At 37.0% G+C, this 18819-nt stretch overlaps 1 protein-coding gene across 1 annotated transcript in view; it reads right to left on the reverse strand.

Moving 5' to 3' along the window:
- The window catches only part of LOC117412673 (serine/threonine-protein kinase 26-like), a 48583-nt gene extending 30600 nt beyond the window's left edge, over window positions 1–17983 (reverse strand). The window contains exons 1-3 of the mRNA XM_058988988.1: window positions 17658–17983; window positions 17427–17544; window positions 2464–2694 (exon numbers count right to left, since the gene is read on the reverse strand). Of these exons, the coding sequence (XP_058844971.1) occupies window positions 2464–2694; window positions 17427–17468 (273 nt within the window). The 5' untranslated portion in view covers window positions 17469–17544; window positions 17658–17983. The remainder of the gene's footprint in view (window positions 1–2463; window positions 2695–17426; window positions 17545–17657) is intronic.
- Window positions 17984–18819: the final 836 nt, after the last annotated feature.

Raw genomic sequence — 18819 nt, forward strand, 5'->3', positions numbered from 1 at the left:
TTACAACCAACAATAATGCTCACAGGCTTCTTAATCTGTTGAGACTTCCTTTATATTGCTGCCACAACAGTGTAAATCTGCACACTGAGCACTGCAGCTCACTCCCACTATCTCATGCATGCCCAGCCATCTTCAACTGCTTAAGTCTGCCTACCACAAGTCTGAGCCATTGTTTTTTAATGTTGTATTTCATGTACTATGCCCTGTATTTCACTGTATTTAATGTATTATGCATTGTTCCTCACCATCTTGTAAAGCGCTTTGTGATGGTGGTCCACTATGAAAGGCGCTATATAAAATAAATATTGATTGATTGATTGATCTTGCAGCAAGGGGTGTTTCAATCTGGCTTTCACCCGTAAAGTTCAAGAATAAATAATGCTTTAATTCGGGGGAATTTAAAGTAAATTCAGCTGTACAGTTTTCTTGACAGGCTGTTTTAAATAAAGCGTTGCCCCACAAGTTAATCTGACTGTGTAACCCTTTTACCCATATTGAACTTGTTCTGGCAGTATCTGAGGTCAAAAGAACATGTACAGAGGTCGTGCTAGCTTTTCTATTCATGCCTTCCTGAAACACACATGCCTAGAATTCTGCATCCCCATCCATCAGATATTAAATGATCAGTTGTTAATACAAAGGCACATCCAGGGATGTGCATTTTGGTACATTTTTATGAACGCTTAAACCCTATGCTATATCATAGTTTAAACAATCTCTCTCTGTGCATAGATATACATATGAATACAGACACACTTCTTTATGCTAGTATATACTAACAGTACACCGTTCCTGCATTCCGTTTTCCTGCATTCCAATAACAGCAAACAGCATCGCCATGTCTGTGTTTTAAGCGAAGATTCTTGAAAATCTGTATATCTGCATGTATATGCATTTTTCTGCCCAGCAGCTCTTTCACACACACTACAGTACATCATGCCGTCTCAGTAAACAAGCCACAGGTACTTCATCTCCCATTCAGAATTATAAGAACATATTTTTTGTTTGCGTTTTTCTGCATTATTACTGTTTGCAACTGCTGAGGTCACTGTAGTACAGTACAGTCTCCGGCTTAGAGAACCCCCCTCAGGAAGCAAGTGAAGTGTTCTTATATCCGAAGTGTTCTCTAACACGGAGTGAGCCACCAGACACAATATGAATCAAATCAATAAATAAATACATATGTATTACTTGTCATGATGCACGTGTATCAACATGAAATGAACTGAATAAGTAAAAGCAAAACAATAGGCAAGTGTATGTTAATAAACTATAATAATAAAGTAACCGTCAAACTAAATTAACACAGCACCTCTACACAAAAAAAAAACACAACAGCAGCAATATTCAAGACATGCATATTATTTAACAGAATGGTGAAGCAACTCACCAGAACGGGAAACAGCAAATTGCTTGGCGACGTGTCTGGTCTGATTCAGGTTTCTTTCAAGAGCTCAAACAATTTCCAACTTTTTATAGCAAGAGAAACAGCAGCATATTTTGCCGTTTTGTTTACAGTGGCTCTCAAAAGTATCCACCCCCTTGGACTTTTCCACATTTTAGTGTTACAACATGGAATCAAAATTGATTTAATTAGGAGTTTTTGCCACTGATCAACACAAAAAAGTTCATAATGTCAAAGTGAAAAATAAAATCTACAAAGTGATGACAAGTCGCTTTTGAAAAGACTGCATAAACCATTTCAATTTAAGTTTGATGATGAGTTATCAGGTTATAAAACACCAGTACTGTATCAGTTGTGAACAAATCTCTATGGGTGTCAAGAAGGTGTTCTTTTAAGCAAAGTTCCTGTTCCTTTAACCACAGCATTTACAATGAGAAGAATCTGTTCGCCTAAAGTTTGTTTCCTTAGGAGAAATGTTCTCTTAGGAGGTGTTCTGGAGACTACTGTACTTGTACAGTCAGAAGATGCTGACTGCTTAGTAAAAAAGCTTCCGATTGACTGCTTCACCATATTGACACAGACACTGGTATTTTACGGTCATTTTGCTGCAGTGTAATAGATTACCATGAATATGCATGTTTGCATCCCTTTCCATTCTGTGCGTCCCATGAACGCAGGACAAAATATTTTTCTGTCCAATGGATTTATTTTGCATCTAGGACAGAAAAATGTGTGTTAACGCGGACTCTGACATGTATAAATACTGTGGGTCTGCCCTGAGCATCTTTATCTAGTGAAGCTCAGGTGAGTGTTCCTCAGATGACACTGGGTGCAAGCATTGGTGTTACCATCAGTTTGGCATAGCTCTGAAATTATAATGAAAAATTGATATTTAATAAACAGAGACAACCTTTTCAGTTACTCCATGCTCAAACACAGGGGGGCTCTCAGCTCAAACATACATCTTGTATTATAATCATGAAATAAATACTATTCATTACAGATTCTGTGTTGTGGGGGTTTGTCCTAAACTACTTAATCTAAGACATCTAACATACCTTCAAGTAGGACCCATAGTACTTGGTTACATAGGGACTGTCGCACTGACTCAAAACAGTGATTTCCTGTTGAATGTCTTCTATCTCATCTTCTGCCTCTTCCAGATCAATGGTTTTAATAGCCACCACTTTTTGTGTCCGATTATCAATCCCTTTAAAGACTTCCCCAAAGGAGCCCTTTCCAATTCTCTCCAGTTTGGTGAAGAGTTCCTCAGGATCTGCCCGGCTGTTCTGCAAAGAGAAGGACACAGGTATTGTAACAGGCATTGTCTTCGGGTGGTCTGCTCAAGGATTTTTTAAATTGTAATATTTACATTGTATTGAAGCCCTAGCAAGAGGAAAGCATTGGGTTTTAATTACATTGCATTAGGAATGTAAATATACTATAATCAAGTTTTTGTAAATTATTTTTAAAGGTGGGATTTGGGCCGGGGACATACTGTAGGTGTTGCAGATTTTGCCGATGTATTAGTGCATTTGCTGTAGCAGTTGATTAAATCTAAAGTATATTACTTCAATGTTTTACATGTATTTACAGTTAAACAGCCTTGTTGTACAGTACATGCTCAATGATGTCATCAGTTTGGATATTTGAAGGTGTAAAGGGAACAGGACACTACAGACTGTAACAGAGCCTCTCAGAGACTGGCAATGTGCTGAATGGGTGTGGAATTGGGATGTGTGCACTGATGTCCACGAAGATCAAGTCTTTTCAGCAAAGAAAAGGTTTTTATTTTTACCGAATGTGCAATGGCTGCTTTGTGGTGCAGAACACAGACTGGCCACTAAAAAACTTTATTTATACAAAGTACAGTACAGGGTAATTTCAGGCAGACGTTTATATCAGACAAATAGCGTTTGCCTTTCCCACTGATTTCAATAACAAAGGCATCATTTATACCGTGTTAAGCACGGCGTATATTTCAGGCAAACTCAGCTGTTTGGATCTCGTTATGTGCCGTTCACATAGATTTAAATAACAAATGCACTGCTTATACTGTAGTAATCACTCTTACTAATCAGCTGTTTTCACCTCGTAACCTTGCCATTCACATAGATTTCAATAAAAAGGCAGCACTTTACTGTAGTAAAAGCTTCACAGATCGATTAATCAGCTGTTTGCACCTCGTTATTGAGCGATAACCCCTGTACTGTACCTTGGCTATTTAATCCCTTTACGCAGTGTCTGGTTTGTACAGTTTGAAAAAACAGCACTGAGTGCAACAGCAAGCAAGCATGGCTGGAAAGAGAAAAGCGCTGCGCATAAAATGTCTCTGTTAGATGCTGTGTGCTTGCTAAAGCATGCTTGGAACTCTGTCAGTCAGCAAACAATGCAACGCTGCTTCAAAAAGCTGGGGTTTCTGTTGTTGAGGAGGAGACTGGGGAGGGGATGGGAGTACTCTGTAAATAATGTGTGTTTGTAAACTGTGTTATTGTTGTTCAGATCTGTTAGCATTCTCTGTGGGTTTTGGTGCTTGTGTGACTAGAGCTGAAAGACTGCCTGTGTGTAAGTGCATCACTGAGTGGGGTGGGAGCAGGTCTGACACCACCCGTCAGAGATAGGGAGTGTTGGAGCAATGAGTGAGGAAGGGGGAGGGACTTGGGTGTGTGTGTGTGGAGATGACACTTTGAAAGAGAGAAGCGGATCTGGTGGCGGGAGAACTGAAAGAGAGAGTTGAGAGGTTGAGTTTGTGAGTGAGAGGAGAGGCATGAGAGCCATTGTTCACTTAAAGCTAATAAAAAATAATAAATACAGCGGTTTCCTACTGCTTTGAACAGCAAATGCTGTCTTGTCATTATATCCTAGAAACCCTGCAGCTCAGCGCTACAATATGTAAATAAATCCTGTAAAACCTCCATCTCGATCTCCTGTCTGTCACTCAGCAGCGAATGCACACACCAACACGGCAGATGGCTACTCTGTCACAAGCATTAATACCCTGTATCTTTCTAAACAAGGGGTTTAGGGGAGCTCCCTAATTTAAAAGCTGAATCTCAAATCAATAACAACATAGTACAGTAATTGTTACAGCTGTGTATAATGGTATTTGAAAACATGATTCATTTATCCGCCTTTTTACATATCCGCTCTTACTCTCTCCCTAGCAGCCTGCTTGCATGTCAGTTCTGCGTGTGTGTATAAATACGAGTGGATATCGATGGGCCAATGGGTGACGTGTGGGCGGAGTTAGTGTCCATAAAAGGGCATGCTGCGTGCCAATTGATGGAATTGAGTAGAGCAGGAAATATGAAAGAGAGAGAGAGAGAGACACAGATCCTGACCAAGTACAAGCTCAGTGACCACAGCCTGGCCATTGAGAAAGGCTGACACCGGCAGACCTGGCTTCCTAAAGAAGAAAGGCTCTGTGGTCACTGTGAGACAGGAGAGGTCGAGACAGAGATGCACTTCCTTCTTCAATGTAAGAAATACTCAGAAAATAGACAAACTTATTTTAAAAAATTTGCAAATTCCCTCCCAAATTTTCCAAACATGACCAACCCTGAAAAAGTCACAAGCACAGCCCAACTAGCAGCCCAGTATGTGTCTGCATGTCACAGACTGAGGGACACACGATGAGAGCTCTGCACAGAGACACACACACTTATGTATATACAGTATGTATGTTGTTGTGTATGTAGGCATGTATGTATTATGTAAATACTTATTGTCCTGATACATGTTTATTGTTAGTAGTGATATGTTTTTTTTTTTACTGTACTTTATAAATCAGTTTGTTTATATATATAATGTATTTATATATATATATATATATATATATATATATATATATATATATATATGTATTCATGATGCATTGTATATATACATGTATGTATTGTATAATTGCTTTGGCAACACCTGCTATTGTAAGTCATGCCAATAAAGCACCACTGAATTGAATTGAATTGAATTGAATAGAGAGAGAGAGAGAGAGAGAGAGAGAGAGAGAGCGAGCGAGAGAGAGAGAGCGTGAGCGAGTCCCTTTGAATAAAACAGCGCAAGAACGATTTGATACAAATAAAAAAGCAGTTTTACCGCTTTCGCTGCACCCTGTTGTCTGTCTCTTCATTGATCGCCAGAACCCCCACACATAGCCGACCGCTATAATATATTTCTTTCCACTAAGCAGAAAATTAAGTGTTTTGCAATACTGATTCCAAAGTGCTTGCTGATTGGGGGATAAACAATACATTGTATATCAGGTTTTGCATACAACTACATATTGTATTACATTTAAGTCTCGCTATGGTACTGGAACCCTCATACACAGGAACGCAGAATAACTTTAAAGTAGCGTACATTTGTATTTTCAATGTTTCATTGTGTTATAACAAATTCAGTGAGAACAACTGCACTTCTGCGATCAGCTTTAAAACATCAGGTGTGAGTGTGACAGACTTGACAGCGATAATAGGCAGCCCTGCAAAAATGTACGCGTCTGTGTCGGGGTGATGCAGTGCTCAAGGAAAGGACAAACTAAGTACTGGTGAAATGAAGGTTTTATTTGTAATCCAAAGTCTGATGGCAACAGTAAACAAAAATGAGAACAGGCAAAACACAGCGTTGCGTATTGCTCCGTTTAATCCATGGGTCCAGTTCTGAAATAATAGTCCCGGTATTTAAACACCAACAGTTAAAACAAACACGATCACAAGTCCACAGTGAGTGCTGCAGTGCTCGTGGTGCAAATACAATTAATCATGAAACAGGTGCAGTGTTGTCCGGGTTTTATGCTGGCCTGTAGTGACAGCTCCGGATCGTGTTAGCCATCTAACAACAACAAACAAGTATATTTTTGGATAGGGCTGTAAAATCTACGTTTAATTGACTACACGTTTAAACCCATTGTTAATCAGGTCATTTAAGCGTTTAAAACGGCCATAAATTTAATGTTTCACTAATTTCATATTTTTATATTTTACTTCCAATATTTTAAGTCATATTTTAACCTTGGTTCGTTATGCAAATCGCGTACCATATAGATCCACTTAAAGACAAACAATGGTAAGCATAAGGATTGTAAGTTAGATTTCTCCATAAGCTCCATAAAAAGTGTGTGTATCCAACATTGAAAAAACATTAAAAAACACCTCTATTTAAATTCAACTTAAACACAGTGCACAAGATTTTATTTTTTAGTTCAATTCACTCGTATATTGATGGCAGGAAACCAAATGTCTTCAGAACAAAACACCTTTTTATTTTCATTAAAAATCAATTGCAGATGTCCTGTTGAACACACACAATAAAATATGGACGAATAAAAATTTGTACGCACTTTGTAACGACATCTTATTCGCCGTTCTTTTTATAAATAAATAAATAAATAGTAGCTACATGTTTTTCTTTTCCAATGTGTTAGAGAGTTTTACTGTGGCGTGAATGGAGCTGTGAGGTTTCTTAATCACACAGGCTATTGAAATAATGTACAGTACTAAGACTAGGGCCCTATGGAATTCGTGTTATTTTGTTCTGATTTCCATGTTATTTTTTCCTGATTTCCGTTTTTACCGTTTAAAAAATGTAATTAGGTTTATTTAAATTAACTTATGCACACCGCAGGCAAGGCGAACAGCACAAAAACGTAAACCTACAGGCTTCTACTTTTTCCATTTGGTTTGGGTTCGTGGTCATTGGATTAAGAGTACTGTTTTATCTAATTGTATTGAAAAATAGTATTGCTAACTTTAAAAAACGGGTTGTATTTTTTATTTTTGTGCAATGTGGGGGTCTCCAAAGGAAACAGACAAGCAGGGAGCAGAGTAGTAAAAATTTTTTTGAAATTGATCAGTTCTATATTTACTGCTATGCCTAAGGTTTCACTGCAATAAATCTTCTCTGTGTAAACATTGGGATCTTATTGTTCAAAAGTGACTGTATTGCAATAGCAGTCTGTGTGAGTAGTACTTTTTGTGTTTTAACACAGACGTTAAAAACAGTCTACAACGTTGTCTAATTGTTTAAGTCCTTAAAGGTTTCTATTTGTTTTCCATGATTGCATTTATTTAATGCACTCGAACGGCGAATTATTTTCACTGATTCAAACCTTCTCGTTGTTTATTCCTTACAGAATACCCTGCCTCATTTATAACCCAGGCAGCTACAGAAACTGCCCCCGCCCCTCCCACACACACTTTTGAAACCAAAGTTACGCCACTGCCTGTACTGACCTTTAAAGTTTCACATTTTCCCCTCAAATATGTAAGCTTAATGCTCTACTGTCAAATGCATTTTCTTTCCCGTACAGCACTTAATTCCACGTTAATATTCTTTTGATTCCGTGATTCTGTCCATGCTCTCGTTAACACGGATTCCATAGGGCCCTATAAGACCTGAAAAGAGGCAATGCGACGGAACCAGAAGCCAGAATGGGAAGTTTTGTATGCTGGAAACTATTGCATTCGACACCGCTACAGTGATTGTTTGTTTGGCCTGAGTGAAGAGATACCAAAGAGAATATAATATCTTTGGAGATACACAACGAAGCACAAAGCTGATCCCTCCTTAACTTATGCAAGACGTCTTTAGAGTGATCACGTGGGAGAACAGGTCAGGTTTCCTTAAAGGGGAAAACCACACATGTAGAAAGGGAAGCATATATATGCGGAAAACATGCAAAAAAAAATTGATAGTGTATTTTACTGTTAAATTGCGTTTAAACGTATAATACACATTTTAAACGAAAATATTTTTAATCCACTTTTACCGTTTAAACGTTTAACCCTTTGCGGTAATAAAATAATGACTTGGATCGCATTATTGACAAGTTTGGTGATAAAATGAGTGATCAGGAAATGATTTATCGGTATGTACTATTATTATTATTATTATTATTTTTTTCTTAGCAGACGCCCTTATCCAGCGCAACTTACAATTGGATTACATTATTAAGACGTATATGAAAAATATAGCGAACAAGGGGTGGGGTGGGGCTGGAGATGCTGTACTGAGTGTCCTGTTGATATGCAGTGCCTTTTAAACCTGTTTTACTGTGAAAAAAATACTTTTAAACAGCACGTCTAAAATAAACTGCGCATGTGAAAATAAACTTTAATCTGCCGTTTTTTTCCATCACGGAACAGATATCAATACATTGGGTCGTATATGCAGGTAAAGATTATTGATGCAGCATGTGAAAATAAACTTTAATCTGCCAGAATATGCCTGTAACCATGAGGATTTCATTGTGGAAGACAGCAAAGGGAAGAAGATACAAGTGTGCAAGTACTGTCCAGTTACTATACATATTGTGACAGAAAAAAAGACCCAAGAATTTTGGAAAGTAACTGAAAACAATAATTTCATATAATATAAAAAGCGAAAGCCGTGAAAAAAAAAACGACATCTAGGGGTATCTACATAAAACTCAAAAATAGCTCAAAATAAACATAGAAAAATGAAATTAATAAAATATAGAAAAACAAAAGTCCTATTCATAAAACACCCTTGTTTTATTATCCAATGATAAGAAATGTTTAACCATTTCCCCCTTTGTATTAATACAGTAGCCTATCACAGCAATGATTAGAAGCCATTAGAATACAGAAGATATGTGGATAACTGTGAGAGGGTGTGTGGGTGGTTCACTGAAAACACGGGAGTCAGAAAGTGTCTGAGACACTGGCTATATAAACTATAGTGCGGATCTAAGATATTAAAGGTTTAAATAATATAAAGCCCACAGCTCTGTTTAGTAATGTAATATTTTTAAGCGCACCTTTCTTTGTGAGTAGGGTGTAGTAGGATTTGAAACATATACGTGGATTCTGGGAAGACAGAAAGCAACAGTGTTTATTCAAAGTGTATTAATAAAAATGTTTCATACAAATCTATTTTTCACAGTGGCACTAAAGGTAATGAAGTCATGTTCCAAATGACAGGCCCCACACACATTATAAATAAGCTCTGTATGGCAAAGGCCTGTTTAAAACTTCTTGCCAGTGTAAAACACAAATGCCCTGATTGTAGCATAAACAGTAAATAGAGAGTTGTTTAAATGTATATTCAATGAAGTGCTTTATGTACAACAGTGTTTGTGAAAGTCAGTGTTCACAGTACATACATGAATAACACTGGATCACAAGCAGCGATAGGCTATGAATTATTTTGCTAGGGGATTTTAATATACACGTTGACATTAAATCTGATCCAAAGACTGGAATTTAAGGCTTTTTAGATTCTCTTGATTATACTCAGTACGTTACAGGACCCACTCACAATCGTGGACACACCTTAGATGTGGTCATTTCTCTGGGCTTTGTTAACTGTAGATTTTTCTGTCTCTCATCACTTTTGCATTCTTTTTGACGCTATACTGCCTTTATCCAACAAGTGGCACGTGCTATTAAAACACACAGAATACATTCTTCAACAGCAATAAGGTTTTCTGAAATGGTGACACTATCACCACGAACCACGAACCATTCTCTTTCTACTGACGAGTTAGTTCACAACTTTAACCACCTTTTATCAAGTGTGTTTGATGTTGTGGCCCCGGTTCAAACCGGAACAGCTCTTTCTAAAAAAGCTGCACCTTGGGTTAATAGTGCTGTATACCTCATGAAAAGGGAATGTCGCAAATCTGAACGTACATGGAGGGCTACTAAGCTGCATATTGTCTCAAAAGCTGGGGTGGCCTGACAGGAACTGTTCTTAACTGGTTTAAATCATATCTAACTAACACAATTAGGGGAGTCTGTATCAGGATTATCCAATATTGCTTGTGGTATCCCCCAGGCCTCTATTCTTGGTCCAATATTATTTTCTTTGTATATGCTGCCAGTGGGGGAAATCATTCGTAAACATAGTATTAACTTTCGGTTATGCCGATGACACTAAACTTTATATTTCTGTAAAGCCTGGTGACTCCACTGCTATTTCAGTCTTTCTATATTGTCTTGCTGACATAAAAAGTTGGATGTCTAAAATTGTTTTGCAATTAAACTCAGATAAGACCGAAGTTTTGCTGTTAGGTTCTCGGCAACAACTAGAGCATGCAAAAACTCCCTAAAAAATTATTTGGGCAACCCAACCTCTAATATAAAACCTGATGTGAGAAACTTGGGGGTTATATTTGATTCTCATTTGAGGCACATATTAAAAAAATTATAAGTGTCTTTTTATCACCTACGAAACATTGCTAAAATTGGGTCTTTTCTTTCTCTGGTTGATGCAGAGAAACTAATCCATGCTTTCATTTAATCTAACTTGATTACTGCAATGCTTTATTTGCATTATTACTTCCACATCATGCCTCATCACGTTTACAGCTTGTTCAGAATGCAGCTGCGAGGGTTCTGACTAGAACAAAACAACGGGATCACAGAACTGCTGTGCTGGTCTCACTGCACTGGCTTCCAGTGAATTTTAGAATTGATTTTAAAATCTGACTTTTAACATATAAAGCACTAAATGGCATAGCACCAGATTACATAAGAGAGATTCTGTCCCCATATAAACCTCTGCGCACATTAAGGTCGGCTAATGCTGGACTTTTGTGCCTCCCAGAGGTAACACTGAAAAGGAAAGTGTGTTCAGCTTGAATGCTCCCAGACTGTGGAACTCTTTGCCTCCCTCTATTAGAGGCGCTGCTTCGGTCAGTATTTTTAAATCAAGATTAAAGACTAACTTTTATAGATTAGCTTTTTTAACCTAACAGATATAAAGTTGCTGGTACCTATTTATATCTGCTAAGTTTTGTATTTTATCTATCATTCTTATTTATTTCCTTGTATTTTTTTTACTTCTTTCCTTTGTTTTTATACTTGTCTTATCTAGATATTTGTTATGTTATTTATTGCTATTATTGATATAATTGTATGTTGTTCATTTTGTGGTTTTACTGTGTTTTATTGATGGTGATGCATACTTTCTGTAAAGCGCTTTGAGATACCATGGTATGAAAGGCGCTATACAAATACAATCAATCAATCAATCAATCAATAAATAAATAAAGTAATAAAGTGATAAGGGGAAAACTGAAAGGTTAAACACTTCATATCGGTGGACAAAACACACAGCTGTGATGTCACCAAAATCGCATTGCGTGTTTTTTCATCAAAATCAGGGCCAAATGCAATTTGCCCTTGCGTTAGAGGTTTGCTCTGTCATCAAAATTAGTCTCTAAATATTTAAACATTGTCCATACATTAAACTTGTAGAATTGTGTCTACACATTTAAAGAATATCAAAAATATGAGAATAAAAGAATGTCCTTACCAAGTTTCTTCACACCGGGATGCACAGTTAATCCTGTATATGTGAAAATAGAAGTGCACCACACTAACAATAGTGTCACCCATATACATGTATCCCCAGATGCTGATATTCGTTTATACCCTGCCCTTGCAAAATTTCAGCACAACTGCAAAAGCGTGTCTCAATGTATGACATGTAAAAAATAGGGCTGCAAGGGTTTAAACGTTTAAACAGTAACGTGGATTAAAAATATTTTCATTTAAAATTTGTATTATACGTTTAAACACAATTTAACAGTAAAATATATTTTTGCATATTTTCCGCAAAGATATGTTTCCTTTTCTATGGTTTACTCCTTTAAGGAAACCTGACCTGTTCTTCCACGTGATCACTCTAAATACGTCTTGCATAAATTAAGGGCAGACCAGCTTCCTGCGTTGTTGTGTATCTCCATCACATTGCCTTTTTTCAGGTCTTATAGGGCTCTATGGAATCCGTGTTAACGAGAGAACGGACGGAATTATGGAATCAAAAGAATATTAATGCGGAATTAAGTGCTGTACGAAAAAAATGCATTTGGCAGTAGACCATTAAGATTGAGATTTACATATTTGAAGCGAAAATGTGAAACTAATGGTCAGTACAGGCAGTGGCGTAACTTTGGTTTCAAAAGTGGAGGAATGGGTGGCGGGGGGGCGGTTTCTGTAGCTGGGTTATAATGAGGCGAGGTATTCTGTAAGGGATAAACAACGAGAAGGTTTGAATCAGTGAAAATAATTAATTCACCGTTCGAGTGCGTTAAATAAATGCAATCATGGAAAATAAATAGAAACCTTTTTAAGGACTTAGACAAAGTTGCAAACTGTTTTTAACGTCTGTATTACAACACAAAAAGTACTCCTCACACAGACTGCTATTACAGCAGTCACTTTTAACAACACGGTCCCAATGTTCTCAGAGAAGATTTATGGTTTATTTATTTATTTCTTAGCAGACGCCCTTATCCAGGACGATTTACAATTGTTATAAGATATCACATTATTTTTACAGTACATTATTTATGGTAGTGAAACCATGGGCATAGCAGTAATATAGAATTGATCAAGTTCAAAACTAAAAGTTATGAAACACGCCTATCTGTTTGCTTTGGAGCGCCCCACACTGCACTAAAAAAATTAAAATAAATAAATAAATACAACCCGTGTTTAAAGTTAACAATACTATTTTTCAATACAATTAGATAAAACAATACTTAATCCAATGAAGACGAACGCAAACCAAATGGAAAAAGTAGAAGCCTGTATGTTTACGGTTTTGTGTTGTTCACCCGGCCTGCAGTGTGCATAAGTTCATTTAAATTAACCTAATTACATTTTTTTTAAACAGTAAAAACGGAAATCAGAAAAAAGGGAATCAGAACAAAATAACACGAATTCCATAGGGCCCTAGTCTTAGTACTGTACATTATTTCAGTAAAGGGAATAGCCTGTGTGATTAAGAAACCTCACAGCTCCATTCACGCCACAGTAAAACACTGTAACACATTGGAAAAGAAAAACATGTAGCTACTATTTATTTATTTATAAAAAGAACGACGATGTCTGTTACAAAGTGCGTACACCCTTTTACTTGTCCATATTTTACTGTGTGTTCAACAGGACATCTGCAATTACAGAACAGCTTTTAATTATTCAAGCAAGCTGAACCGAGAAGCCGTGAAAGAGAGGGAAATGTGAAGTCTTTATTTTTTCACGTGAATGCGCAAACGCCGTTGTGAAGGGGAGGGACGCTGGAAACTAGTATTGTATCAGACAACGGCTTCGATTTTTAATGAAAAAAAAAAAAAAGGTTTTTGGTTCTGGACATGTTTTGTTTCCTGCCAACAATATACAAGTGAATAAAACTAAAAATTTAGTCTTGTCACTGTGTTTTAAGTTGAATTTAAATAGAGTTGTTTATAATGTTTTTTCGATGTTGGATGCACACGCTTTTTATGGAGCTTCTGGAGAAATGATACGTTGTAAAATCGACTATGAATGTTTTTTTATTCTATTAAAATAGATTACATTTTAGTGTTAATTTACAGTCCTCCTTTATGCTTTTATGTTTACCATTGTGTGTCTTTAGGTGGATCTATCTGGTACGCGCTTTGAATAACAAACCAAGGTTAAAATATGACTTAAAATATTGCAAGTAAAATATAAAAATATAAAATGAGTGAAACATTAAATTTATGGCCGTTAAACGGTTAACAATGGGTTTAAACGTGTAGTCAATTAAACGTAGATTTACAGCCCTAGTAAAAAATAAAGCAAAATGAGGCATGTTGACAGGTTTAGGACTTCGTTGGGTGCCTCCACTATGTCCCAGTCGATAGGCATATGAGCATTTAGAAGCCACGTTGTTTTTGTGGATTAACCAAAAATACTAAAATGTGTAGATTAAGCTCAATGTAAAAGCAGCAATGTCTTACTGCCCTTACCAAACAGGATTTTTACTTTGAACTGTATCTTTTAGGGTTAGGGATATTATTCTTGCTACTGAATAAAGTTATTTGTATGAAAATGACTGAAAATAGAACACAATAAGAAATCTAAATAACTACGTAGAGTTTATTTCTTTTTCTGCACCATTTCAATTCATATGTTCCCAGCTATGTTAATTAAAGCTGTGACTGTCTGGCCGAGTGACAGTTACAGATGCTGTATGACAATCAAGAATTGAGATGTTGAACCTTTGTGTTTGAATTTCAGATGGAGATGCTGTGTTCTTATACAGGACAAGTGAAGTCAGGAGACTGACAAGCACTGAAGCTTTCAAGAACACCACACACTTTCATAGCATTCTCACCGTTTACTCGCCCCAGCCTTACTGTTTACTGGGCTGCTTTCCATGGAATAGGTGTTGCACATTTCTTAACCATGTATTGTATAAGAACATCACTATTGGATCCTAATTAATTGAACTGTGTACAATGGAAAGCCCTTTGAACCTCTGCAAAGAGAGAATGATAGCAAACTGGTTGAGAGCTTGAAGAATTGCTCTAGCCTAAATAGACACAAGACTAAATAAATAATTTCTACACAGAGTTTGAATGGCGGGCAGAAAGATTTATTTGGAAGCACATCACAAAATCAGATTATAATCAGATTAGATTAAATTAGATACTGTATTATCTGCTTCAGCCATTACAAAACAACAACAAAAATATATACAAAAGGGCCATAGAAAATTTCAGAAAGAAATAAAAAGATGTACAGTAATTACTGGACAGTAACTCTGTCCCAAGTAGTAATTTGCACAGATTCCTCCCATTAAAATGGAATCTGCATGTTTGCACAAGTTGCACAGTGAGAGGTCTGTATCCTGCTCAACTACAGCACACATAAAGCTGCGATTGCAACATTCAACATTGAATATTTGTCCCAGTTCTAATATATTTTGAGATAAACCTCCATCAACAGTGCTGCCATTTAGCCATTTGAACTCCTAGTCTTCAAAGTGCTACAGTACATACCAAGCAAAGACTGCAGTTGTCAAGGCAATATACTGCAAGGCCCTGTCCACACTACATAACGAGAACCGTACTCAAAACCGTTCTAATTAATCGAGCTAAAGGCCCTGTCCACACTACATAACCGATCTGGAGAACCGTACTCAAAACCGTTCTAATTAATCGAGCTAAAGGCCCTGTCCACACTACATAACCGATCTGGAGAACCGTACTCAAAACCGTTCTAATTAATCCAGCTCAAAGCGTCCACACCGAAGTAGCGTTTCATGTTTAGTGTTTAATGTGTACACACACTATTAAAATAGCTTGGTTACAGTTCCTAGCAGCTCTAGGTCTTGATTTAGGGTTTTATTTTTAATCAGGTGACATCCCTTTAAACAAATTGAGCTGATTCTGTTTCATAATGAAACTCAGAAAAAACTGTTAATTACAAAACAATCTTTGCTTTTACCTTCATATCTTGCCCAAGTCTAATTCTGGTCCCCTTAATTTTATTTGAAACACAGTTGACAAATTACGTGAATTGTTCATCCCAGTTCTTACTTTTAACTCGCATTAATTTTTGCAGTCGCCTAATTTAACATTGTGCTTAAAGGCAATTTATACGGGTTAAAGGCATAGTGTGGACAGGGCCTAAGACAACTGACCCCAAGTTATGAGCACATTATGAATGAACAATGTTAAAAAATGAAGATCACTGAAATTTATTATTTTAGGAATGTTAAGTGTAACAAAAAAGTTAAAGAGAATTAATAAGAAAATAAGAAAAAAAGCAAAAGTCGTTGAATACAAGAATTATTTTCACTTTGATAACATATCTTTACTACATAACTTAGCAGAACTGGATTTAATTTGGAAAGCACTCTGCAATCAGGAAACTGTAGGGTGGTGTTTTCTGGAGGGGGCGGGTTCTGAGCAATTCTGTATGTCAATCACTGCCCTTGTTACCTCATTGGCTTAGCCTTACCCTGAATGATTGCTTTCCCTTAGTATGTATTTTCAGTAATTGTATGTATTGCAGCCTGTTATTTGTGCCCCTATAAGGAAAAGGAATTAACTTTTACTCTGCCTTTTTATTTGTCTTCTCCAAATCTACAGTCCCCAAGTACTCTGGTATTTTTAATTTGAACTTCCCTCCTTCCGTGGCCAGTAGCTCTGATTAAGTGCTGTGTGCTGTTGTCTGGTCAGTTTGTAGTTGTAATATCAAAACAGCTATTGTTTCTTTAACTTCTCCATAGAAAGCAGGTTTTTAGCACGGAGTATCTTGCTGCCACTGTATTACTCTACTGCCCATGACTGGAATCCAATGCTATGCTGTAATGTTCACACACCGTTTATAGTTGTATGCATTAACATATAATAATAATAATAATAATAATAATAATAATAATAATAATAATAATAATAAATTATTATTATTTGTTTTGAACGCCTTTCATACCAAGAGGTTCAAGGCGCTTCACACAGACTTACAATTAGATGGCAGATAAATGCAAATCAAATTAAAGCTCCAACAATCATATTTAATTTGATATATATGATTTAATTAATTGTTATCTGTTAATTGCATCCTTCTCAAGTGCAGCTCCACCAAACAATACCATGGTCACATCACAGTCCAGTTTGTTTAGTCTTGTTCTTGTCGACTACTGCTTAGGAAGCTTTTCCCCTAATGTTGCCTCTTATACCAATAGTATTATATTATAAAGCACTTGTGATATTTCTTAAGTTTTAGGTAACAGCAGTTTTAACTTCAAGCATTACACATAAACAAACGAGTGTTCGTACTTTAGTACAAATGATGCCGTGCATAACTATCCAACACGTTTAACAAAATCACAACTCATGAAACATATAAGGCACACATTATATTTTGTGTGCAGGCTTTCTTAATAATATCAAAATTAATTTACAACATTTACATTGCGTTTAATGGGAAACAACAAACGTACTTTGGTTTCCACATAAAATATCGCGTTTCGAAACTGCTCCAGGTGCACTTGTGTTTATCACAGGCGTGTATCTTTCCAATTCAAGACGTAAACATTAACATTAACGCGACGCTTCTCTGCAACTGTAACTACCTTCTTTCTAGAAGACTGTGTCGAGTATACAGTCAGATCGCGCAGAGTGGAGCAACAACACGGGTAAGCGAGGTTTACAGTCCTTTAACTCGAGCAGCGCATGCTCAGTCAAAGCGTTTCGGATATTTCAGTTTCCAGTTCATGAAGTTATCTGCGGCCTCCTTACCTGCATCCCCGGTACTTGAACCGACACCGGCGAATGGGCCATTGCGGTCTCCGCGTCCTCTTCCACGGGTAGCTCAACCCACACTGCCTGGACTTCTTCTAGGGCCTCTCCCCTTTGTCTTAACACAGCAGTGACAGGTCAGCAGCAATCGATTAAAACAACTGTGTCTAAAACTTTGCTTACTGTTATTGTTGTATATAACGTAATATCCCCTTTATTCGATAAACTCACGTAGATGTAAGCCCTGTCTGTTCTTGTGATCACTGCCCTGTGCAGGGTTAAATGATGGTCGGTATTTCTTCTGCCTTATACAGGTGCTCGTCGTCAGATTGATTCCACTGTTGTCATGTTTTCGCAGAGAAAGGTTTAAGCAAGGCTTCAGCAATGGGATGTGATCGCCATGTTTGCTGTTTAAAGTGATTGTACTGTGTTCAAGCTGGTTAGGGTGGAGCCGTGTTACCGAGCCAGAACACACAGACAGCCTACGTCACGACTGCTGCTGCTGCTGCTGCTCAGCACTGGCGCTTAGGGTGTGATACGGTGAAAGCTGTGCACTGTGCTCAGCCCATAACTTGCTCAATGTTGTAATTGTTTCCTGAAAGGAAGGACTTTGTAATGGCAGCGCCCTTGTCAGCGAAAGACACTTTGCCTCCGGCACCGATACTGTGACACCGCAGGACTGGCAATTAATTTAGTACTAGCTGTCATTTACAGCATTGTTTTTGTAGTGTACATTGTTTCTCTCATATTTTTCTTTGCTTTTAGAGGTATTAACCAGATTTAAACGTGTTTACATATTTAAGTGTATTACTTTAGATCCCATGTATTATTATTTTTTATTTATTTACAAGTTCTTGTAAACGTTTACGTTGACAAAATACTTCTAAATGTAGCTTATATAGCTTTTTACTAAAGTACCAGTTTCATGTGTATGACTGAGTACAGACGCAGCGGAAACTTTATTTATTTTTGCTGTCCTTACAAAGCAAAGGTACCACCAAATGTTCCTGTCAGGACACTGCACTCTGATTGGTTATCATATTATTGGTAATAAAGCAATGAATAATCCTCTCCCAACACCGAAAATCAAAACCTAAGGTCAGTAACCTATACTGCAGCCATTACACAACTAAAGTAGTTCATGTTTGGCAGCGAATAAGCGTTTTTGTTACTTAAAAAAAAAAAAAAAAAAGTGACCGGAGATGTTGACTTCCTCAGTTGTCCTGACAGGAACATTTCGTGGTACCTTGGTAAGCAGTGCATTTATTATTTTAATTTATTTATTTATTTATTTATTTATTTATTTATTTATTATTATTATTATTATTATTATTATTATTATTATTGTTCTCCTCCACTTGTCAAGTTCATTCCTGATGTCGCCCTAGGAATA

Source organism: Acipenser ruthenus, chromosome 16 (genome assembly GCF_902713425.1).
Source record: "Acipenser ruthenus chromosome 16, fAciRut3.2 maternal haplotype, whole genome shotgun sequence".
In the NCBI taxonomy this organism is placed as follows: domain Eukaryota; kingdom Metazoa; phylum Chordata; class Actinopteri; order Acipenseriformes; family Acipenseridae; genus Acipenser; species Acipenser ruthenus.